The 26,144-nt window shown below is 41.1% G+C and overlaps 1 protein-coding gene across 1 annotated transcript in view; it reads left to right on the forward strand.

Moving 5' to 3' along the window:
* The window catches only part of TPPP (tubulin polymerization promoting protein), an 80,833-nt gene that overhangs the window by 18,270 nt on the left and 36,419 nt on the right, over window positions 1–26,144 (forward strand). Inside the window, exon 2 of the mRNA XM_080379473.1 lies at window positions 9,305–9,622. Within this exon, the coding sequence (XP_080235599.1) occupies window positions 9,312–9,622 (311 nt within the window). The 5' untranslated portion in view covers window positions 9,305–9,311. The remainder of the gene's footprint in view (window positions 1–9,304; window positions 9,623–26,144) is intronic.

The raw sequence follows: 26,144 nt of genomic DNA on the forward strand, positions 1-26,144 counted from the left end.
TGTGGAAGTGACTTTAATTGACTAACAGATCACATTGGTGGCATTCTTTAAGTCTTACAGGTAAAACATCTCGTCTCATGATTTTATAGCTCTTATACCATCTCCAGTTCTTTGATCAGAGGTGATGCTTCATGACTATTAAATCTTACTTTCAAGGCCTATAAGTCTCAATTAGCTCATTTTTTCTTGAATCCAGTTCCATCCCTGTCAATAGTATTGCCATAGTTCTCTTGATATTTTTGCATATAGGTGGTTACAAAGCTCGCTGGCATTCAAAGTGATCTCCTTGCTGTATGGTCTCTGACCTCCTTTCATGGAGTGGTTCTTTATTGCTCGTGGCTTTTGCAGAAATATTTTGAAAAGGTTCTATGGAAGTTCAGATTAGTGTTCTGCTGTGGATGCGGGTGGCGGGGAGGGTACAGTGTATAGTGATGAAGAAACGGGGCTGAGCAAACTCTACAATTGTAATGGTACAAGCCAGGGAACCTGTACTCAGCTAATCTCTGAAGTTATGATGATAGGCCTGGCATGTTATTTGGAGCTATAAATTAATTGTAAGACTAACTGCTGCAGAGAGCAGCTGTTGTCTACCAGTCTTTTTGGATCTGTGGTTCCCAAGTCTTTTTCTGATACACCATGAAAAAGTACCTCGTCGAAATAGTTGAGGCTCCTCTTTTGTTGTGCTCTAATCAGTGTCATATTCACTTTATTCTGTGAAGGCTGTTCTAGGCACTGGCTTATATCCTTGCCTGTGTGTGTAATTGCAGAACAATTGTGTCCAGATTATTTCTTCATCTAACAATGATAGCAGCCTAGTGGAGCTCAGGTTGAATACTTAGTAAGTGGAATCCTCAAGTGGGATAGTTGCATAATGGGGAAAAAAAAGTGTGATAGGAGTTCACCAGTACATAAATGTGTGGTGGATACCTGTATTTATGATTCTGCCTTCACAGTTGAAACCTGGTGTGACGCAGTGGTATTACAGTATGTTGTAGAGTTAGTCAAGAGTTATTTCGTTAAAAGAGTTTTTGTGTAGCTTTAAGTGTTGTCAAGTGAACGCATGCCTTTTGAAACAAAAAAAGTTCTAATAGAACTATTGCTGATAAAGGTGTGTATATGTTTGTGTATAGGTGCTTCATTTATGGGTATATAAAGAGGTGGTATTTTATGAAGTAGTTCTTTGGAATGGAGGAATGTAATTTACTAACAGCTAAACTTATATTTGTATATAAATGATACAGTACCAGTAACTGTGTAGGCAGATAGCAATAGTTTTTAGAAATAGAACAGTAGAAGCCATTTGCCAGCACTCAAAATTATTGTGTTTGGTAATGTGTTTTCTAAGGTTGTTCTTTTAATGACACACGTAACTTCATCACAGTTTGAAATAGTGTTTTGCTGAGGAAAGAAACTGGACAGCTAGACTAACCACCTTTTTTGTTACTCTTTGTGTCCTGCTGAAGGTCTTAACGTAGCTCTGTATGATCTAGCCAGCTTTGTCTGTGTCCATAACGCTGGGTGCATGTATATCGGTCAAGAGAACTCAAGGTTCAGCCATGCAGTTCCTCATAAAGCCTGTGAAAAAATTAAATTTTCTTTAAATAAGGGTTGGTTTAAATGTAAATAGAGTTGTTAGCTTTGCTTGGTCTGCAGTGTTCCCTGCTCATTTTCCTTCTGTTATATGCTAGGGAAAATGGATGGCACTCATGCACTTGAGCACCACACGTGGAGAAATACATTCAAAGTACAACTCAAAAGAAAAATGCCTTAACTCTGGTTCCTACAGATAGCTCTGAAGGAGGCTTTAGGACCATTATCTAAAGCATTGCATCTTATTAGGAGGATGTTGCATTTCTCCAGTTGTATATCCCTTCCTTCAGCTTGAATGTTTATCCAAAAATGTGGGAAAAAGATTCCATCTTCTGTGCTTTGTCTCTGCTGTTGTTATTTTGTATAAATAATTACAGACAAAATAAATGAGAATTCCTTTTAACTGCAATTCTGTAACATTTCTAAAAGAAGGGTAAGATAGATCGAGTACTAAAATAAAACAGATGCAGTCAGACAAATTTCAAATGCCTTGCACAGTTTGACAATGTTATGCATCCAGTTCACTCATAAAAATAGCACCTCTCATGCTCGTTGAAAAGGTGCTTTCTTTTTTTGCTCAGATTGGCTAGAAGGTCTTAAGAAATTTTGGATGACAGCTATTTGTGGTGTAGTGAATAAGTTTTACCAACAGCACACCAACAGTGCAGAAACAGATTCTGATAAAGGTTACATGTTAAGCACTTGCATGCTTATTAACACTTGATGCGCAGGAATGATTAGCAGGAGAATGGAAGGTAAAACCGGGTAACAATTAATGTAAAACTACTAGGTTGTGTACCTGTGGGCAGAATTCTTTGTAGCATGCCTATTTTCTAAAAGCCAATAAATGAGCTTTCAGGTTTAAGACCATCTAAGAAATATCATTAGGAAGGCCGTTAGTTTGTCTGGGTTGAGGAGCTGAGAATGCATTGAGGCTTGAGTTGCAATGGTTGAGAGGCTGAGGCTAATGCATTTATAAGAGAATGGCACAGAAATATTACTGCTTATTGTGACATTAAAACAGAAGTAAAATTGTTAATGTTAACAATGTATTGTTCTTCAAATCTTTATGGAATACCAGATGTACCTCACCTTGCTGGCAGTGTTAACCGCATTGCAAGGTTCCACCATCTTTCTCCTTTCCCCCTACTCTGTTTCTGGTTCTCCATAAAATTGGTAGGTATCTGACTGCTGCTTTCTTGAGCATTCATTCATGTTTGATGTGATCACATACATGAGAGATACTGTCTGACAATGTAGAATCATATTTTCCTTGGCCAACTAAACAGATGCATAGATGCTTTTGCAGATGAATCTGTTATATTTTCCCACCCTTTGGAAGGTGAGGATGCCAGGAAGATCAGTTGGGTGCCATTTGCCCATGAACTGGGGAATTTTTTGATCTGAGTATCTGTTACAAAGAGCAAGAGTATTGGAAAGCCTGCATACTCGGCTTAAGGCCAGCAAGAAATGGAATAGAGTGCTTGAAAGAATATCTTTACTGTTTTTTTTAACCTGCTGGTGACATTTTGCAGATAGTAGAACAGTATCTTTGCTTGTAAGTCTAGGGTTTGTGCTGTGGAGCACCTACTTGCCCTTCTCACTTAAGAGCTCATGGAGACAAAAGGTACAACAGAATTGCTGGGTGGCAAGGAGGTTGCAGAAAGACTGTCTGGGCAATCTCTGGTTTGGATTATATCTTGGTGGATATTTAGGGCACAGTTAGCGTATCACCTCCACTCTGCCTTGTGGCCAAAGCTCTATGGTGTGACTGTAAGCAAAGCAGAACCTTGGACTCTGCATAAAAAGAACAGCAAAAAGAATTGCAAAATCAAGAATTCTTAGATTTTTGCTGCTTAGTTGCCTGGGGCATATGGTGGAAAGGGTTAAGAATTTAGGGAGGGGATCAGGACTAAGACTGAGAACTTGAGCAGATACTCCATTTTAGGGCTATTTTATCCAAGTTACAGTCTTTGGGCTCAAGATGAGGAATCTGGACTGCAGACTTTGGATTTTAGCTAGAGGATGACCCCGATGCTCAGTGTAAACATAACTTGGGGGTCTTTTTGGGGTTGTGTCGCAAATTGCAATGGAGCTAGGTTGCACCTGAGAAATAAGGCTGGCATATGCAAAGGTGAGCATTACAGGGAAGAGCAGATGTTACTGCATTGCAGCTGTGCCATGGTGCTATTGAATGGTTTCTTGAAATTTGTCAGTCTCGGCAGTTTCCTAAACAGAGGTCTGCTTGATGCTTGAATGCTTTCTGCCATTATAAAATTTGAACTGAAAGTGTTCCTTAGTTCACAGGACTTTCAGTATAGTTTTAGTCAATTCTTGGTTGGTAAATATGCTGAAGAATGAACAGTTTTAAAATAAGCTGCCTTTTCCATTACCTGAATTGTATCTGAGACTGCTGTAAGTATTGACTGTAGTGTTCTAGTCTTTTGGACAAATAGACTGTTATTAATTTCCATGCCAGTTAATGCTGCAAGAATACTTCCACTAAAAACTTGTTTTGTAATACTTGCAAATGAAAGCAATTTAATGTACATTGGGACAGAATATTCCTAGCATTCTAGGGGCAAGCTAAACAAGGCAGATGAGAAAGTACATGGTATAGTTCAAAAAGCTAGCTATTCACACTTTTGATAGTTTTCTGTTAATTTTTTTAAAGCATTTTTTGATGTGGAGATCATAAACCAGGTTAATACGTTTGCAGCTGGTGAGACTATATATATATTTCCTTCGTAGAGCCAGAGAACACTGGTTCTTCTGAGCGCTCCATACAGTCATGTACCTGCTTTGTGTGGCCCAATAATTAAAGCAGTGTGGAGTACGGGTCCTAGGGCCCTCATTATGCTCTGAACTCTGGCAGCAGAACAGACATGTTTCTCTGTCCTTCTGCTTTGGCTTCCCTGTCTGTGACATGGCAATGAGGCTAACTTCTGTTACAATCTGTGCTTCCTGAGCAGATTAGCCATGCACTAGTTCTCAGGGACAGGGAGGATGCTGCAGTGAATTCTGACCAGGTAGGACACATGGATATTCTGTAGAGTTGCATAAGCTGCAGAAGTTGTTGGCAAAAATACTCTGGGTTTTAGTAAGACTTCAGGTCTTCCTTGTTGGCGCTGGGAGATGGATTGCTTCTAAGAGCAATTCCCCCAAATCTAAATCAAAGCTGTACCAGAAATTTCTGCACTGCATTATATTGATACCTGGAGAGGATTTAGGTAAGTGAAAGAGTGAATTCGTAGAAATCTTTCAGTAGAGCTGACAGTTGGTCGGTACTGAGGCTTTGGGTTTGTTTACATGTACCTGGTGCAACTATAGAGAATCAGCAAGTGGAATTCACAGGAACAATAGCTGCTTGTCTCCCTCATTTTTGGAAGAATCCAGATTAATAGGTGGCTTTATCTGGGAGAGCTCTCCCAGCTGTCTGTCAGCAGATGAGTATGTTTTGTAGCTGCTGGCTGAAAGGAAGTTCGATGATATGAGAAAACTTTTTCTAATGGGTTAGGCATACGCTGAGAACACAGATCTACACTTCCAGTCTATTTTAGCATGGACTAGCCATGACCTCAGTCAGTTTGATCCCTAGCTTAATCTCTGTCTGCATAGATATGTCTCTGTGATGTGCTGTATTATTTACCTGTTGCAGAGTGGGAGAAGGGACAAGAACTGCTTTTTCATTATGCTAAAGGAGTATTACATGACACAGATTATAGCAGATCGTAACACCTGGTTGCCTAAATATTTTATGGATTTCTGGAACTCCATTTTTTGGGGACAGTTCTTTCACAAAGCCTTCTGAATTCTGGCATCTGCTTATACCTCTTTCTTAGTTTTTGTGATGTGGACCTGCTAGGTTGGAGCCAGCAGTACTTGGAGAGGATGCGATGGGTGGCTAGTCCCACCTCCCTTCCCTCTGCCAGCTCTGGAAATGTAATATTATCTAATTGTGTGCATACTAGACTTTTTGGGTGGTGATGAAAGGTGTTTCTTTGGTTAACTGCAGTTGTTATAGTTGGTATCCTCACAGTTCAGGCTTTTGAACAGTGGCTTAATTTTATGTTACTGAATTTCAGAATTGGTACTTTAGAGTAGTCGCTTTCTTTTGTCACTTCCATCTATCACCCTGCTGTGGCCCCTCCACAAGTAACTGCTAATCTTTCCTTCTGGCAGAAGCCAGCAAGTGCCTGCTGATCCCTTTGTCTAAGGGAGAAAGGGTAAGGAAGACTCAAACCAGCATTTGATCTTGAATTTTTAGCAAACAAGTTATTCTGTACTTCTCTTTTAGAGATCATTTCTTTAACGTGGCATGATGTCCTTCCTCATCTCTAATAGCTAAAAAAAGTTAAAGGAGCTGACATCATTAAAAATCTGATGTCATATCCTGTGTTGTGCAATTCTTTACCTTCTGATATAGTATATTAATAAATATTCTCTTCAGAGTGTGTTCTTTCTAATGTTAAGAAACAAAAAATTAAGTTGAGGCTAGGTCAGTATTTTCATAAACAAGGTAGCTTCTTTTAGTAAATTTCACGCTATTACATGGGATTTTTAATAAGTAAACTGTAATTATGGTTCAACAAGAAAGAGTATCCATGACAATTTTTGGCAACCACAGCAGAACCCTTAGTTTAATCTATCCTTGACCTTTAGTTGGTGAGGATTGCTTTGAAATTAGTCCACTTTGTGTACCAGATTTCATCATTCAAAACTGAAACCTTTTCTGCAGAGTGTATCCTATTCCCCCTGGCCCAGAAAAACTCAAAACAGCCCAATACAAAGTTCATTTATTGATGTCTGAGGGAACTAAGTCTGGAATTGAAGTGTCTTTCTCAAGGCCAAATATGTTCCTTTAAGAATTTTTCTTATGCCAAGTTTATAAACTTTTAACGTATTAGCAACTGAAAGTAAGCAAAAAATATTTTCAATCACTACAGCTATCATATTAAAGACAGTATAAGACAGCAGTACAGACGAAAAATGATGTAGTCCTTTTAAAAATCACACCGTTCAGAAACTTGGAACCCTTTCAAGTGTGGGTTTCAGCTCATCATTTGAAATCATGACTTGCTTTTTAAAACCCAGTTGTGCTGTGCTGTGCAAAGTTGAGTTGTGGTTATGGGTGATGTGGGACTGGACAGAGTTGGCCAGCAAGGTGCTGATACTGGCTAAAGAAAGATTTTGTTCAGGGGAGACTTAAAGATGTAGACATGTAGTTATTTTTTCTAATTTCAGATGAGACAGAGCGGCACAGGCATTTTCTTACTTACAGTTTGTAAGCTGTGCAAGTGTCTCAAGGATGTTCACACAGAGCATAGCTTCTTGACAGAATTGCTAAGAGCAGGCGGGGGCTATCCCCAAAAATCTTGTGGAAGGTTTATTTGTCACAAGCTAAAATGGCAATGTGGTATGAGCTGCACACACCTCAGTATAACAGATCTTCACCTTTTGTCCTGTTACTTCTTCTGGAGGTAACTTCAGTTTTTAATGTCCTATACAGACATTATTCGTTTTGCTGATGTGTACTCTCCCTGCTTTCCCTTTCCACCAGTTAGTGTTAGCTTGGTAGATCTCTGGTTCTAATTTCCAGTTCTAGTAGATTTGAAATGGTGGAAGCTTGGAATAGACTTCTGCTTTTGGAAGTCAGGCTGCCTCACAGACGGACGTGGATCATAGATCTTCATGATCTGATTTTTTTAATGTAATTCTTTTTTGCATAGATTGTGTCAGCAGTGTTTTTGTTTTCTTCTTACATTTGCTCATCACTGTTTTGTTAGCAAAAGAATGTGCGTAGCCTGGTGAATCAGACATTTCAGACTGATGTAGGCACTATTTTGGTAAACATGTATGCATCTGTAATACTTGTAAATCTTAAGCTACTATTGTGGGTACTTATAGTTTGGAGTTTCAGTGTTGGCAGACTATCAGAAAAGTTTATTGAGGTAAAATTGCTGTTCTTTGGAGAGAGGCAGGGTGCAAAGGAAATGGAAATGGGAATTGGTGAATTTTTAAACTTTTTAATGAACTTCTGCATTTTCAAACTTTTTATCTCCCTCTGTGCTTTTCTTTTAATTTCAAGGTGCATCTAGAACTCTCAGGCAACAGTCAGTAAATTCCTGACATGTTAACTTTAATTTAGCGTTTTGGTTATTTGGCCGGAATTTGTGCTGGCATTGTAAACAAAATGGAAGGATCTCCAGGCTTAAGATATAACAAGGTTTTTAAACATTTACTTGAATGTTTTCAAAATAGACAGTAGTGATTTGGCCATGCTGCATTTGCTCAAGTGTAAAGGATAAAGGTCCTTTAGTATAATTTTTATTAAAAGGTTGTTTCTAATCATGAAGCTTAGCAGTAAGTGCTGCAGAGAAGGTAATTACAGTTAGTTCTGTTGCAGCTGGCAGGAAAGGGTATGCCTTGGCTACTCAAGTGACAGAGCTTAATCAATATCAGAAGAGGCAGAATTCTAGAATTGTTTCCATTGCTGAGGAGTTTGTATTGAAGTACAGTATATAAGCTAAAAGAGCTTTCTGTCTGATGCGGAACTAAAACCTTAACTAGAAATACATACCAACCTTTGCATATTAGTTGCATACCATGTGTAGCTGTGACTTCAGAAGAGTGGATGAGGCACGTATAGTGGGCTTTCCAGCCTTTACCTAGTATTTTCCCAACTTCTGATACCTTAAGCACCTCTTTATGGGTTAAAATTTCTAGCAGCACCACAGATGTGTGTCTGGGCTACAGTCTGTGTGTAGCTGTTGGGACAGGCACACAGAGCACCCTATCCCTAAGCTTTTCAGTGCCTCTTGCTTCTGCCAAGCTGAGTGGGTGAGCAAAAAGCAAAGGCTTCTGTGAGATGCTTCTGGCATGTTAGGGTTTTTTTTCTTTATGAAGACACCTGAAAATAACTTGGTGTTCTGTTTCTCAGTTTATGGTTTCTTTTAAGAGGAAAACCTGTCCTACGTGAACATGGTAATCTGAAAGTTGTTCTCTGCAGTAATGACATCCCTTCTCAGTGCTCCTGCATCATGAATGTATTGATTCCCAATTAATTCCACAGCTACAGTTCTTTGGGCATAAACTTGAGAAATGGTTTTGTTAACAAGAGAGACTTGTCTAAGCATTTCTGAGGCTTCCTTACTTACTAGCCCTTACATTATATAACACAAGGGTTATAACATTAATATTTTTTGCTGCACTTTAAAAATACTTAATTTGTCAATGAATAAAAAAAATATTTAAACCCCACAGTCTAGAAAATGAAGTGCTGCTTATTTTTCCATCAGAAATAAAAGTAGGTAGTAATGCCTACAATGTAAAGGGAATACTTATATTCAGATCAGTAAAGTGACCGTGGTGATTGCCATTGAAAAAAAAAAATCACACACCCCCACAAATACCTAGATGCTCTCTTCTCTTGTTGGCTGATAATGGTGAAATTAGGTTTGTGCCCCGTTTTGGAATGTTCTTTCCCTGTCCTTTTTTTTTTTTTTTTTTTTTTTAAATATGCTAGAATTTTTTTCTAGATGGACAGAATTCCATAGTTCTATGTGTAGACTGTTTGATGGTAGAGGGCACTGAGTTCTTGCTAGCTGCATAAACCACTTACTCTTCATAAGTTGTGACATGAATGTAGCCTGTAGCTTAACAGAAAGTGAACCTAGTGCAAATTAATGTACTGAGTTTACCCTCTTCTTTGCAGCACAAAAATGGCTGACAGTAAAGGAAAGATGACCAAACCTGCGAATAAGACTCCTCCAAAGTCTCCTTCGGACCCAGCAAAGGACCGAGCAGCAAAACGATTATCCTGTGATTCAAACAGCTCCCATGAGGGGGCTATGGCAGGAGAAATAAGTGCTCTGGAAGAGGCCTTTAGAAAATTTGCCATCCATGGTGATACAAGAGCCACAGGAAAAGAAATGCATGGGAAGAACTGGTCAAAGCTATGTAAGGACTGTCATGTGATAGATGGGAAAAACGTGACAATCACAGATGTTGACATTGTCTTCAGTAAAATCAAGTAAGTTCCTTTCTGCCATCATTTCCCTGTTTCCCCAACATGTTCTGTAGATATCATCTAAACTTACCTTCTGTTGCTTACAGATGTTGCAAGGCACTGTTTGTATTTGTCACAATTGGTCTCTTGTGTTCTTTTATGAAATTGTGTTGCTTTGTCTGAAAATACAGCTTTCAGCTTCTGTCATGCTGTCTTAAATGGACTTCAGTGTCACAGGTGTTACGCTGTATGAAGAGGTATGACGTGATTGGGAAAAATGCGGGCTATTTCATGAAAAGTAATTTTTTTTTACCGCAGTAAATAATGTGAATGTTTCCTGAAGGATATCTGGATGAAGTCAGGATGTAGTTTCACATCTTGCCAAAACTTAGCCTCAGAAGAATGAGGCTAAGCTGGGACATGTACTAAAAGCCATTATTCTAATAGTCCTGGTGTCCAGCACACCACCTACTCATGTTTAAAGTGTTGTAGGGCCATGCCATACTGATGGCGAATTTGTGATGGAGATTGATGGCTGTGATTAATTGGTTAGGATTATCTCAGTGGACCTAGTTTGTTCTTGTGAGCAGACTGGAGCTTTAGTTGAACTTTCTCCCCAGATTGAAAACCTAGGCAAGCGTGATCCAGAAAGTCATCAAATCCAAGGAAAGGCATTCAGCTGTTCCAGCATATTCTGTATGAAGCCCCAAATAATTGTTTTTGTTCTTGCTTGATGGGTTGAACTGGATCGTTCTCACCTGCCACAGTATCTGATCTGATAGCCCTGTCCTCCCCACCCCACCGCTGTTCGCTGTTCGATACCACAGTAACTGTTTAAAATGTCCCTCAACACAACCAGGAGTCAGACAAGCTTTAAGGAAGGTCCCTTAATTGTACTTGCAGCTTGTAGGAACATCTGTTTGGCTTGTGCTTTCAACTGCTCTGCTATAATGCTGGGGAGGACAAGCAAACCTAGCTGCTGACAAGGGTAGTTTGGAAAACTGGCTACAAGCACTGACTCTTCAAGAGTGCATCAAAGCATAGAAAGGCAGAGGAGAAAAGGCCCTTGATCTCCAAAGGCTGTCCAGTGTAACATGCGCAGTTCAGATGACATTATGTATTTTATTTCTTTCTTTCTTTGTTACTTTTCTCCTTGGGGATTTTACTAGGCAATTTAAAACACTCTATATGCGTGCTCCAGCCCACTTGATCTTGTAATAATAATATTAATACATATATTTAAAAATAATAACAAATAAAAATAAAATAACTTTCTCTTTGAGTCCCTACTTGTACGTTTTGGAAGCTGTGTTGCCAGAGTCAGGTATGCTGTCAGTGAACGAGTCATTTGAAATGGATGTTTAGGCGGTAGGGTTGTTTGTTGCTTTTTTGATCTATGATAGGCAATGCTGGCATTTATTTTCAATTTTTCTTCGGCTTTCATTGACTTAAAAATTTCTCTGTATCTGTCATCTGAGAAAAAATCTTAGCGCTGCTTTCTCATGTTGGTATCTGGGCAAGTTAGTGGTAGGCCAGCGCAGTGGTACGGCATAAGCAGCTATGCAGCATGGGCAGGTACAAGGGAGTGTCGGTTCTGGTGTCTGAGGGGCAGGAGGAGTCCTGTCCTCTTCTCCGGAGGAGCTGTGAGAGGTGGGTACCCGTGGCCCCAGGGGAAGGGGAGGTGTCCCCTCGCAGCTGCTCAGCAGCCCCTCCTCAGCCCCGAGGTTCCGTCTCTGTGCCTGTTCAGCAGTTTCTCAGACCTTTCTCCCATGACCACTGTGAAGCGTTGCCATTTCTCTTGAAAGAACGTGCCATCTTTTCCTCTCTTTATCTGGTATTTAATAGTTCAGAAGAGAACTGCTTTAAATGCAAAAGCATCTTTATCTTAATTGTTTATTAATTACTTGCTTATTCCTCACCTCTGCGTGTACATATAACATGTTTTATCCATTCTTATCTTTTTAAATTATTATGTTTTTAAATTAATACTGCTTAAAAGGCAAGTGGGGAAACTTACAGTCGCTGAGACTTGCTGTCTTTATTAGGAAGGTCTGGTTTTCTTGTGCATGTTTTCGGTAGGTATACTTCCATGTTTCCTGACATGTTGGGTTTTTTTTACATTTTTGTTCTTGAGAGCATGTATCAACAATTCCTTTTAGTCTCAATCACATTTATTTCACATCTAGTATTTTAAGTCTTAAAAGGAAGATTTTAATGGCTGTAGTTACTCAAGTGTTAGTAATATGCTGTAACCTAGGAGGTTTATGCATAGGCTGAGTATACAGGGTTTCTCAAGCATGTTCATACAACTGCTTTTCCTTGCTTTCTCTTTTGCCTCACATTTAACCCTAAGCTAAAGGATAATGATAGATTTGATGATGCTTCAAAACAGGCATACTTGCAAAATAAACTTTTGCTCATTTCCATTTTGCAGGCAACTTCCTCCCAGCAGAGCACAAAGGTTTTTTGACAACCCAAGTTTTTCCCCATTTGTTGAAACTCTTAACTCCCCAGAATGCACAAGAGTGCTGCTTCCATGCCTAATACACCCATAAGCATAATAGGGGTTATGCTTATGTGTGTCAGAAGACTCTGTACTTTGGCTTTAGGTTCTTCAGCCGTCGGCATCTCTCGAGATGGACTCTGGGACAGCCACAGTGGTTCAGTGAGGTGGGGCTGGTGGGTCTTGGCCATTGTAGTCTGGCCAGGGAGCTGGCCAAAGGTAAGAAGAGACATCTGTCAGATCCAGCTACAGTTGCTATCTAGCATTGCAGTAGGACTTGGGTTTTCTCTTGGGTCTGTTACTGGGAAGCCACTGTGTTTAGCAAGTTTTGCTTTCTAGCCAGCTCTACCTACAGTTTATGACAATGGCACATGTTGTCCGAATGTTAGAAAATAATTAATCTAATAGAATTGTTCTTTGGATTATGAATTACTACGTCTGTGTATAAAGCCCATGTTTGTCATCTTGCTAAATTTCCCAGCCTTCATTTATTGTTCTGCGATAGTTACTTGCAAAATAGGTAGGAACACAGCATTGCTGACAGTCAGGGTAAAGTAAAAGGGAAGTTAGTAACAGATATGTTTACCTAAGAGCTACTGAAAGATAGTGTTTTATTTTCTTGGATTGGTGACTTTCTCTACTGCAGGAGAGATTTTATCTGTTCTATCCTGAGAAGTAATGAACATTTTTGTAGATTCAACACCCCCGTCCCCACCTCTGCCAAACCAGGTGAACAAAACTTCTGAAAGTTTTGAATAGTCCATGATAACTTCTTCAAAGCTGGAACTGTGTCAGTCTTCCAGAGATTAGTTCGTATAAGGTTATGTTATAAAAGCTGAGGAAATTCTGATGAACCTTTGTTACAAATAAGACAGTAAGTGTAGAATGCTGTTGTCCTTCTGCACGAGGATGTCAGGACAGACTGAAGTATAATTTGTCTATTTATCTTGCACAAAAAGTCCATTGAAGGCTTTCATATAAGTGCATTTGTATGTACTTCAGGACAAGAAGAATGAATGGTCTAATGCAGAAAATGCACAGTAGCAGGCATGAAAGAAGAACTGCTAGAATTGCATTCTTTGGTAAGAAAAGATAAAAATTGAGTGATCTCCCCCTTCTCCCCAACAAGTATTTTTGTTTGTAGGTTCTTAAGGCTCTTGCAAATCCTTCCAGTTTGGTAGATTGAAATGTAAGCTGTGTTAAGAAATGATTTAATAGATGTCTTTTTCTTCTTTTTTTTTTTCTTTTCTATTGTAAGAACTTCATATTTTCAGCTCAGAAAATCCAAGAAATTAAGCAGCATTGAATCTTGCAATGGAATTACTTGAAATGAAAAGCCAAAGTCCACTTGTGAGAGTAGTCACACGTATGCATATTTATAATTTGCACCACTACAGATCAGAGGAAAACCACTTACACTTTTGCCAAATATTTGGATTGCATTAATATAGTTGGGATAGACTGCCATTTCTGTAATAAGCAGAAAAGTATTTTTTAATTTTTTTGGTTATAAAAACATACAATAAAGATATCTCATGCAGTATCATCTTTTTGTGCATGTTGCAGCTGTAAAAGCAAGACGTGAAGAGGGAATTACAAAGTTTTGCAGTATCTTATGGGATTAAATCTATGAAAAAAGCAGCAAAACCAATAGAAGTGTACACAACTGTAAATGCAATTATGTAGTAGACTTTCCCTGCTGTATTTTGTAGTTTCACAGTCAAAACTTGTGATGTTGGACTCTTCTTCATATGTTCATTGGAGTGCATACAACAGTAACTATGGTTGCAGGGTAAATTTTTATTTCAAAGCTAGCTCCTTGCTTAAGGTAATGTAAAAATCTCTTTTGCTGATTGGTATCAGGATAGCTTTCTCTTTTTAAATGGCAAGAATGAAGCAACTCTTTCTCTGAAAAACCTGCTGATAAAATTGTTTTTTAAAAAAAGCCTGAAAATACTTTGTAGGAAGCAATTTTTTTCAACTGGTCCCTAAATTCTCTTCCATACTTGAAGACAAAGTCACAGTCATGTTCTATGAGAAGGAAAGTTTTTATGAATGACTGTGACATTTTCATGACAGGACCAAGAACAGTATTTCACCACTTTTGTAATGATAACAACTTCAGTTTCCCTGTAGCTCAGGCTTCTGCTAAAATACCACATTTTCATATAAACAGCTTAGTAATATTTGATTGTTCCAAGGATTAATTTTTCACATACTATCTGAACTTTATATAGATATCTTTCTTTTATATTTTGTAAATTAAGAGTGGTAATGCAATCTGGGTCTACTGAATTTAGAGACCTACGATTTGCAGACATAGCAATAGCATTTGAAAATGGATGGATTTCATGAAGAATGAGATTTTCGTGTGTGTCTTTTTAATAGCTGAAACAATTGCCTGCCTTCTTGGAAATTTTCCTCATTAATGACAATTTCTTTTATGTTACTCTTCCAGAGTTGCAGGAGTTGGTAGGCTGTGTGTCTCATATTGTGCTTGCAGAGTGCAAATATGGGTTTAGTGAATCTTGTTGCCTCGGAGAAAGCAAGCTCATTGGTGATACAGGAGAAGGGCATAGAAATGTTGTGTGTTTGGTATGAAAAGCAACATGTGGCTGCATTCTTTTTAATCCAGCAAGACAGTGAGACACAGAAGTCTAAGAACTTCAGGGGTTTTGTATTAAGGAAAGCAGAATACCCAAGAAGAATAGATGTTACTGATCTCTGACCAGCGTTCTGGCATGTTGCCTTAGGAACTTAAATTTCTTTGTTTATTGGGGTCAACAACTGCTCTGGGAAATGTGATATGTTAGCTATGCCATACACATACTCCACTTGTTGTATGTAGTTAATATGGTAATAGTAATAGCCTTGATAGAAATGCCTCTGCTCTTATTTTAGAAGTGTTACCACTCAGCACTGCAAGAATATGGTTTAAGCACTGCCATAAAACTTCTAATTCTATGACATTATTAGACAGAAAAATAAAAATATTTCTGTTTACACTGGCATGTTGCTATGGTTGCAGGCAGGCCTGGGTGACGTCACACCTTGGATCCATTGTGAGCATTTATTTAGGTAGTTGTCTCCATGGAAACATTTGTTTGTTTTCATGTTACTATGTGTTAAATTTTAAACAAATTTTTGTGGTTCTATACTGGATTGTTAACTGAAGACTAGTTAATCTACAGAAGCTTTTTAAATATACCTTACTCCCTGCCCTCTAAAATATTTTTGGTGAAAGATCAAGTGAAAGCATAATTGTCCTCTCAAATTCCATTAATAGCTTCTTATGTTGCTTTGACATGTTTTCTTGTTGCTGAGGAAGCCGTGTGTTCTAAAGGGCAGAAAACTCTCCTCCATCTTTTTGAGAAAGGAAGGTTTTGTTCCCATGGAGAATCTTCACAACACACTTTATTGTGCCCTGACTTCTGCGCAGTTCCACCCATACTCTGTCCTTAGTATATCTTGCACAGTCAGCTATTTAGCCTAATTCCCACAGTGTGGATCCATCAGGTCTCTGCAGGAGCACTTCCACTGGAGACCAGCTGGGTCTTAATTCAACAGTAATTCACCATTGCTGCAAGACTGTGGAAGAATTAAAAAGGATGCTTGCTCCAAGCAGCTAGCAAGATAACACTTGGCAAGAATGAGTGCATGCCTTCCCTATTTGTCACCTAGAATATAATTATTGTCTTTTCTTTGTATCAAAACATTATGATGCTTCTTGCTTTCTTCATGTATTTGAAAGGAGTAGTACTTCGACACCAGTACTGTGACTCTCATTCAAAACAACTCGCTCTCCATGAGATTCTCTGATGTCGTTTATGTCTAGCAGAGGTTTTACTGAGGCTTCTCTTAATTTTTTTAAAATACGTAAATAGATATGAAGTGGTCTTTGTATATAAATGAAGCACATGTTAGTTGTAAGTGGTGTTTTACTTCCCTACCAGGGAGATTATTTTTCTAGTGACACAGAATTTGATTTGTGTAATGCTACTTTATGCATGAAGTAGGCATAACAGTTGACTTCTGTACTTTTAAAATGTCTGCATGAGGAAGTAAATTTTAAGTGGATATAGAATGGTATGCAGAGCATAATCTGTGCTGATAAATCTCTCCCAGGATAATTGGGAAATAGTGTGGTTATAGGTAGAAATGTAGGTAAAGTTACCACAGAACGTGTTATTTGCCGCATCATCTGTACTTTATTTTAATTGAAATTAAGAGATATTTTTCATTCTTGACCAAGAAGCTAAATGTAATGTTGCCTTTTGCACTTTATCCTTGAAATGCTTTTTATTTAAAAAAACAAAATAACACTTCTCCCACTTCTGCCAAGAGGCATAAATTCTAAAAGTAAACCAGTGATCACTTATGAGAAGATAGATTTAGATTCACTGCCTTGTTACGCAGGCTTGCTTTTTGCATGTGAGATGGTAAGTTCTGTACCTCTAAAGATGTATGCTGATTATGATTTTAAATACACCTTTTTGTGTGAGTAGACATCACATGAAAACCTATAGATACAGTGGTGGGTGATTCATTTCCTGGCTGATAGGGAATGCTGCATGATATACACAGCACTATATAGCAGCTTGCGTGGTATTTGCTACACTTTGTGGCATATGTTGCTTGTGGACTACAAGGACTACTTCTACTGGTTTCGAGTAGTAGGGATCTGGTATGAGATCTTGTCTTGTGGGTATTTAGAGGTCTTTTCCTGTCCTGTCCAACCCCTCACGCCACCCCCACCCTCTTTATTTTGGAAATCAGCCTACTGTGATCATATTGCACCTGGTTTTCATTTATAAATTGCATCTATGTGAAATCTGTGTTAGTTCTACTGATTAGCAAGTGAATATTTTCCATATTCTTAAACATCAGTGTAGTTTCTCAGTTTCCATGGTTTGAAGTAGAAGACGATTAAGATGTCAGGGATCAGGCAGGCTTGGCATAGGGAGGAGACAGCAAGTTGCAAGGGATAATGGCTGCATAATGATCTTTATTGCTTCCTATCCATTGAGCAAGACTGAGGTTCATTCTTTTCCTGCAGCAAAAGCAGTGTGCTGTAGCTGTCAAATGCATTTCCACACCTTCTGTGGAGCAGATACTTGCTTTGGTCATTGCTGGCTCTCAAAGTGAAACCAGTTGAAGCTCAGTGTATATCCACTGTGTCCCTGACATAGAAATGTAATTTCGATGGAAGGGACCTGGGATGGTCTCGTTCAACCTGCTGCTCGGGGGGAGAGCCAGCTGCAAAGCTGGGTGAGGTTGCTCAGGGCCCAGCACAGTTGAATTTGCTCCGAGGGTGGTGTGGGTGGCAGGGCAGTGCAGCAGCGACAGCACTTTCAAAGCTAGGTGTGGGTGCTCAGGGTGCTGGCAATGCAGGCGGGACTGTATTCTCACCAGAAGGGACCCATCAGGGGAAAGCAAGGAAGCCAGAGTGCAGCCCCGAGAGCGCAGCAGCTGAGATGTGGCAGTGGTTGCAGCGGGAGCGCAGAGAGGCTCAGGAGTTCCACTTGGCACTATGTGGGTCTGCCTGAAGGCTGGACAGCGGTGGTCTCTGCATGCTGCAGGACGTGGTCCCCAGCACACGGGCACCCGCTGGGATGCAGTGGTACTCCACAGGAGTGCCGTTAGCACATGGAGTCCTGGGCCCCAGGGCTGGAGCCCTCTGTCCAGGCCCTGTGCTGCAGAGGGCTCCTGCCTGTCCCTGGGGTCGGGGCAGGGGTGGCCTCTCCTGTGGGAGATGTGCTATGGCCAAGGCCCCGAGGTCCCAGGCTGAGGGGAAGGGTGAGGAGGAGACTGATGTGGTATTTGTGGAAAACCCAAGCTACACAAAGGGAGGAAGGAGCAGCAGCTGGAGACCAAGTGGAGAGAGACTGTCAGGATGGAGAAGGCTGGAAGCTCCTGACTTCTGGCAGTAAGGAGCAGTCACAAACGTGTTCCACCTGCAGGTCTCCAGTCTGAGTACTCTGGGCACTTGTGGGGGTCAACGAGACCCATCAGAGTCAGCTGAGCCTGGGCTTAGTGCCCACACACAAGGGGAAAAATGGGCAATAGCGTGACCCAGCACCACCTGATGCTATGGGGGCGGGCAGGTTCTTTTAAGGATCCTTGGTAGCATGGGAACTCGCCACAGGTTTGTAGTTCTAATTATGAGCTTTATTATTGTAGAAAGATTTGAGTAATCAGCGTAGCTTGTTGTTAGACAGAATTGTTAACATTTAGGATCTCTTTCTTACTACGTAAAATTGCAGTTACCTGTTCTTTTCAGTCACCTGGACCCTCTACAGATCAGGTCAAATCCTTAATAATCAGCATGCAATAGATTAGCCATGATGTGGACTCTGACTTTAAATCTGGTACCCAAGAGGTCAGCCATTTCCAAGTTACGCACACCCCCCCCGTAGGCACTAACAGCACATCTAAAGCAGATGCGTGTATGTATGTTGTTTGACTGTGAAAATAAAGACATTAGCTGGAAATCATCCATCTCGTAGAAAAGATTAATATACCGTAAATGTTGTAATTAAGCTATATTTAATCTACCTATGTCTATAAAGCTACTAAAAGAATTGGGATGTGATGCTGGTAAAGGGGAGCATGCTGCATTTGATGCAGTTTTTTATTTTCCTTCAGCTGTGGGGGGTTGGTTGGTTGGTTGGTTTGTTTTGAAAAAAACCCAACAAAGCAAACAATGGGTTGGCTTGGGAGACACCAGCTCTTGCAATTTTTCCCATTATCTAGAAGGTTAAGAGGGCTGTAGCCAGATGCTCATCGGTGAGGAGTTTTAGGCGCTACATGTAGAGCCAGGACTTGCAATGTTGAAACACCTGAGTGGTGTTACTGGAAACCAGTCCTTTGAAAGTCATTGCCCTGATTGATTAAAACGGGTGTTACTTTCTACTTTCTGGCTTTATTGGAGTGGCTTATCGCTTTCTTTTGTGTGTCTGTGTGCACACTAAACTGGAGAAACATGAATGAAATCCGGATTTTTCTTTGGAGATTGACACCTGTTCCTGGCTTTTTGCAGGTTTTTTTTTAATGCATATGCATGTGTTCCCATGATTTTTATTTTTTTTTTTTTAATTTATTTTTAAACCCTTTTGGTATGGAGTCCTGGTATAATCCCCAGAAAAGGAAAAACTTAGGCTTTGAGAATTTCTTTTTTCCTCGTGAGTTTGAGGGTCTCATTCTTTACAAAGGTTCTGGATGTTACCAGCAAATCAATAATTTTAAAAGACTTGCTCAGATTGCTGACGGTGGTGCTGATTCTGAAGGCTCCCAGAACATTTTAATTACATAACCAGATCTCTATGGCAACCTTTTCTAGGAAGAAATGCTATTGGGTACTAAAGTTTTATGGTTGAAGGAGCAAATACAGAAAGCCAGCCAGTTTCAGTGAGGAGCTGAGCAAGGGTGATCACAGTTGACAGTGTAGCCGGGAAGACTGTGGCTAAAGCGCGTACCGTCCTGGTGAGGAGCAATGTTAGCGCCTTGCCCCCTGCCCATCACCAGCGTTTTTTGGCAGTGCAAGCGCTGCCAGCACGCTGCTGCCTTCCTGCACGGAAGTGCTGCTCCCAAGTTCCTGGCTGTTCTGAGGAGCAGCATTGCTTCCACAGTAGCCAGCTCCAAGTTTTGCAGCTCTCCCATCAGAGTGTTAATATCGTTGATTTCATTCAGCACGTCAGTTGAGAAAAAGGATTGTTAAAAAAAGGTGTGTGGGGGCAGCAGTGCTCGCAGTCTGCCATTTTGCTAGGTGATGTTGGCCTCCCATACTTCATGTGATCCACCACCTACTAAAAAGACACAGTACCTAGGGCAGGAAGGGAATGTTTCTGTACTATCTGGACAGTCGTAGATCGGGCAGAACACCCCAGAAAACCTTACTGCAGTGTTTTGCGTCAAGCCAGTAAGTTTCTGCTTAAGCTGTGGAACAGCTTTAAATCAAATCTGAACCTTTGTCAGTGATGGCAAGCAGTGGAAAATCTCTTCAGGCAAGGTGTTTCAGTGGAGACAAGTTCATGGCAGAAACCATTGCACTTCATGTCTGTTTTGAAGGTGTGGTACTCCTACAGCCCAGTAGCTTTTCTTGCTGCATTTAGCCCCAGTAACTGGTTTGGGAGATCCTTTCAGGGATGGTGCCAGGCTCTGTGCGAAGCCCCGCGGCGCACGGCTGACGAGAGCTCACACGGGCTGTGCTGGCTGCAGAAGTGGAAGCCCTGCAGCTGCCTGGTGCTGCGCTGATCTGGTTGTCCAGCCTGTTGCATTGTGCCAGGTGGATGCCCCAGCTTTCTTGGCGTTAGCTCGGCATTTTCAACTGCGTGCTTCATAAAAAGGATGGTAATGAGTGCTAACTGAAAATGGTGAACATGACGTTAGCAGCACTGAATTGTCTTCCTTCTTCTTTGCCTTAGCCTTGTCCTGGAAGGAAGAGTCCTGAAAGTCTGGGGGATCTTTTAGTCTTACGCTGTTATTCTATTTTCGTGGTTGTGGCACAGGCGTCATGGGATGGTTAGGAAAGTGAAAAGCTTTCTGGAGTGCTCCTTCAGCAGACATAGTAATACAGTACTCCAAAGAAAAGGATAAGGCAGCATCATCTGGTGAGAAGGACTTAGTGCTGTAGACCTGTTCATCTCCTTGTCTCTGCTGGTACAGCTGAGCATTGTACCACTTAGTGTCATTTGTGATCATGGGCACCAGCAGCTGCAGAACAGTGGTGGTCCTTGGCACCAGGCTGTGACTCTCATGACACATGACAGCACTTGCTTCATTGCCCAGATGTCTTGGGTCTTTATGCCCTTCAGTTGCAGATAGTGTTTAAAAATGCAAGTGAGCCAATGAGAGGAGCAGTAGTTGTGCTGTCAGAGGCTGTGATTTTTTTATGCTGTGTAAATACGCAGCTGATAGCTTTTATATCATGATAAAAGTGTGTATAAGGATGTTTTTCTTTCAGCTAACAGTAGGTATACAGTGATGCTGTAATGTGATAGCAGTTCATTACACCACAACCGAAAAGTAAGTATGAGAAAACAAGATAGGCCTGGGCTTACTGTTTGGAATCTCACTCAGTTACACAAGTTCTCCAGAATAGTCAATATAATTCCCTGTGCAGTAGCAATTAACCCTGGATTTGTCTGCTTCAGGATATTTGAGGTGTTTGTTACTCATTGCTGTGAGGTGGTGTTTGTTAAGCTGCTGAATGGAACTGACAGTGCTGAAGATGGAGAGTTTATCCAACCCAGAGCAGCGTGGGAGGAATACAAGAGGCTACTGAAGAGGATCACAGAGGAGAGGGCAGGCAGCTCTTACTCATCATCATGTGCAGTCTGTATTTCACAAAAAGGTGTTGTGTCTTCCCTTCTGCAAGAACAGGGCTCTGTGGTATGGGATAGATGAAAAAATGGTGACTGCACTGTTTACCATTCTGTCCAGTTACTTCCCTGTGTACAGCAGCTGCTACTGCTGCATGCCAAGCTAGTTTGTGGCACTAGGGGAATGTAGTGAACTCTCTTTTGATAGTCCTTATGCTTGGTCTTCCTGTGTCTCAATTTGAAGCAGGTAGTAACCTTTCTTCCAAATTTAAGCTATTTATATTTTCTTCCTGTGGTGGATGCTGTATGGAAACAGGTGTCTGGGGCACTTGTAATCCAAGTGGAGATCAGTGTGCTCCTGTGGGTGAATAGCATGTGTCATACTATGCTCATCTAGCATGGTGTCAATGTAAGGTGTTGCAGGTTTGCAAGCAGTGTACGTTGATTGGTGTTTACAGCTCTACAAGAGGGTGTCTAGGGAGAAGATTTTAAGTGGGTTTTTTTGGTGTCCTGGGGTTTTTTTTGGTTTGTTTTTTTTGGCAAATTAAATGAGCAGATGAGTTGCTGTTCTTAAAAGAGTCTATGAATAGACAGAGGAAGAAAAATGGCGTAATTTGGCATTTATAGGGTCTTAAGTTTTTTATTTACAGTGCTTTGTAAGTTGAGAGCTAGGTTTCACATATAAGAAAACAGTAGGAGAAGATACTGAAAGGTAGCTGTATACCTTTATATATATATATATGTATACTTGTATATATACACCTGTATACATATGTATACCTGTATAATGGATATGTTGTGTGTGCAGCACATAGAGCTTAACAGTGTGTATGTACATGGCATTGTCTTAATCTGTTGATTTTACGTCATCTTGTGTTCCTGCAGTGGTCATTTTGCAGTTTTGCAAGTCAGGTATATCCTTATAGTCTATAAAGCAGTGTACCCTACAGGCAGTGCTAGTGGAGTGTGAAAGACCAGGTGTCGAATTAGCTCCCATGGAAATTCATTAGTGGTTCTCATTCAGAAGATTTTATGTTGCAAATAAATGGGTATATAAGAATCTGGTAGGTAAGATAGTCTTCTGACGCTGCACTGGAATAAGAGCACAGGATTCTGATATAATTGCACCATTAACAGGCCACAATTTAAAACCCTTACCTTCCTATACTAAATGTTGTGTATATACTATACTGAGTATCCTTCTTGCACCAAAATACTGTATTGTCAGCAAATAACCGTTTGGAGGAATACTTGACTTTCTTGCTTCAGCTGGTAAAATCATTGGCTTTGGAGAAAATGGAAGCTTTAGAACTGACATAGTAATTCAGGAAATAAGATGTGAAACCTTATTTTCTGAACGTAACTAACTAAGCTGCTAGGTACTGCTAATGTAAGAATGTAATAATTCCTGTTTGGAAATGAAACAGAAAGTGCCCTTTGTAGAAAGCAAAAATTAAGAGGTCAGGACAGCACATATTTAGAAGTTTGTATTCAGAACCTGGAGAGTTGTTACCTCTCAGAGAATGAGAAAGAGATGCATCGAGAGGGAGTTGGTATTCCCCTTCAAGAAGGCTTCTGATGTTTGGTATGGCTTGTTACGTTGGGAGTGAGTGTGTGTGTGTGTGTGTGTTCTTGGAAGGAAAAGTTTCTAAGGTGTTTTGAGTTTATTAAATGCTATTAACTATTCGGTGGCATCTGATCACAGCAACGTTGTTCAACTGGAATCATCTGAGGACAGCTTTGCTTTCACCCTGGCATGCAGGGTGGTCCTGTGCCCTGATAGACTTTGCAGCAGATGTGAGAGAGGCTAAATTTGACAGAAATTTCCCTTAATAGTTCAGTAACTAGCTGCTTCCTTACCTCAGTCACTGAGGTTATGTCAGGCATCTTCAAAACTGTTGGAATCTTTCCAGCCCTGGCTTGGTACATAGACTAGTCAGGGTGGGAAGGGACCTCTGGAGACCACCCAGTCCAGCCCCTGCTAGGGCTGCACAGAGCTGCATCCAGGCAAGTTTGAATGTCTCCTGAGAAGGAGCCTCCACAGCCTTTCTGGCAGCCTGTTCAGTGCTCTGGCACCCTCAAGGGAAAGAAGTTCTTCCTCACGTTCCGGTGGAACTTCTTGTGTCATAGTTGGTGCTCATTGCCCCTTGTCCTGTTGCTGGACACCACTGGAATGAGCCCATCCCTGTCCTCCTGACACCTGCCCCTCAGGTATTTGTAGGCATTGATGGGATCCCCTCTCAGCCTCCTCTTCTCCAGGCTGAACAGCCCCAGCTCCCTCAGCCCTTCCCCCTCAGGAAGATGCTCCAGCCCCTCGTCATCTTCACAGCCTCAGCTGGACCCTCCCCAGTAGCTCCCTGCCTCCTGAACTGGGGTGCCCAGCACTGGACCCAGCACTCCAGATGTGCCTCACCAGGGCAGAGCAGAGGGGCAGCATCCCCTCCCTCGACCTGCTGGCCATGCTCCTCCTCACGCCCCCCAGGATCCCACTGGCCCCTTGGCCACCAGGTCACGCTGCTGGCCCAGGGGCAACGTGCTGCCCCCCAGCCCTCCCAGGCCCTTCCCCGCAGAGCTGCCCCCCAGCAGGCGAGCCCAGCCCATGCTGGTGCGTGGGGCTGGCCCTGCCCAGGGGCAGGACCCGACACTGGCCGTGGTTGGTCTGGCTGAGTGGCAGCACAGCCTCTGGGGTACCAGCTGCTCCTCTGGGTTTTGCATCATCTGTAATCAGTATCAACACCTTCCTTCAGTAGCTGTTGATCTAAATAAGTCACCAATTTCCAGAAGAATGTACACTTGTTCTCTGCTTTCACGATTCATTCCAGCATCTTGGAGGCTTCCGAGTTGTTCCTTGTCAACTTGGTTCATGATGGTGATGTCTGCAAGGTAGACAACTATGTGGGTAAATCTCCGTTTATTGAAACCTGTGGATCTTTTAAATACAGCTAGGGCTTTGACTTGAGAGAAGTACGATATAAATGTGAGAATATCTGTATTGATGTTAACTGTCATAATTTTCTGCATTTCTTTTGGGTTGGTTTCAGATGCACATGAGTCAGCACTGTAAAGTGATAAACAAACCTTTAATCCAGGGGAGGGGAGAGATTCCCACAGAGAATTTGGTCACTGTTTATAGCTTTCACAGAATGCCAGCACATTTTTGGCATGGGCTGTTCTGCAGATTCTGTGGTACAACTGAGACTGCCATTAGTAAAATATGTTTCCCTCTTTGGACACGGAGAGAGGATTGATCTCTCTCACCCCAAGGAGGACTGCCTTAGAATCAAAATTACTTTTTTCTGAACCTGGGTGTAGCTACTTGTTTGGCAGACTTTCTCTGGTAGAGTTATCTTAGGATTTTTATCAGGAAATGGATAGAACTCTGTGGTTTGTAAACCCTCTGTTTTTTATCTTCAACCTGTGCTTTGCCTACATGGAATTATTTAGGTCCCAGAGCTCAAGGGCCTGCACTTAACGCTTGCGAGGTATATTGTGCTTCCTGCAGATACTCCTTGTTATAATTAGTAGGGGAATCTTCATTCAGATTGATGGTTGCCTTGTCAATTACTGCAACTTCGTGTTGGGAGGGAAAGTGCACAGAGATGGCTCTTGAGATATACAAAACAAATAAGTAGGCAGATGCATTAGCTATTTTTTCTGTAAGCTGTGCAAAGGAAAAATGACAGGGGCATAGCAGAGGGATTTAGTACAGAATGTTCTCTGCATTGGCAGTAGCATACATACAAAATTGTCTTTAGACTTGTGGATCTGTAGAGTAAATGAGGTGCCACATCTCTTATATGCAAGTGTTACACAGCTTTTGCTGCCGTGTAATTTAACCTGAAGACTTCCCATCTGTTTTGACTACCTGAGCCCCAATTCTCTTTCTGTAGGAAAGAGAAATTTGTTACTGGAGGAATTAACAACCAGTGAAACGGTTCAGAACTGGTACTTGACCAGAAGGCATAGATAACAGAAAAGCAAGTATTTTTATGGATATCTCTGTGGAACACAGGAGCAATAGTGTTTTGAGACCAGATACAAGTGTTAGCAGAACGTGAGCCTTTTCAGCTTCTACATGAAAAGTCTTGGACTTCCCAATAGTCAGAAACTGCTCATCACTCTGTACATTCTCATGGAGGTTATTTCAGTGCCTGTTCTGCAAAGAAACAGTAAGATTTTTCTGGAAATTACGTTGACGCTTGAGTGAGCAGAGAGAAGTGACTTCTGTAATGTGCATCGTTGCTTTATGGTAATGTTGCAACAGAGCTTTTTCTGAGAATGTAGGACATGTATGAAATCAGACCACTCAAAGCCAAATTAGCTTCCTTGGATCCAGACAAAAAACTAAAGCACTGTGCTTAAATAAGGATCCTGTTGCCATGACAATTGTCTTACACTTATTCTTCGGTCTAAATGGAAGCAGCTTTGGTTTATGGATATTCTTGGGTTTGGTTTGCTGGGTTTGTTAGTTTCTTGTCATCTTTACAGCATCAGCTCTCTGAAAAATGTTGGCATGTTTGTTTTTGTTGGGCTCCTTTTTAACTATGCTTCAGTTTCAGGTTAACTCTAAAGCATTTTATTACGTGTCATGTGAAGAATTCAGTGTTCCGTGTTCCCCTATTTATTCACTGTGGTCAGGACATACCGAAGCTATTGCAAAAAGGGAACTGAGCAAAACTGTGCTCTTGACAGAGAATCTCTTCTGACATTCTCTTGAGCACCC

This window comes from Falco punctatus (assembly GCF_963210335.1).
Source record: "Falco punctatus genome assembly, chromosome: 3".
Classification (NCBI taxonomy): Eukaryota; Metazoa; Chordata; class Aves; order Falconiformes; family Falconidae; genus Falco; species Falco punctatus.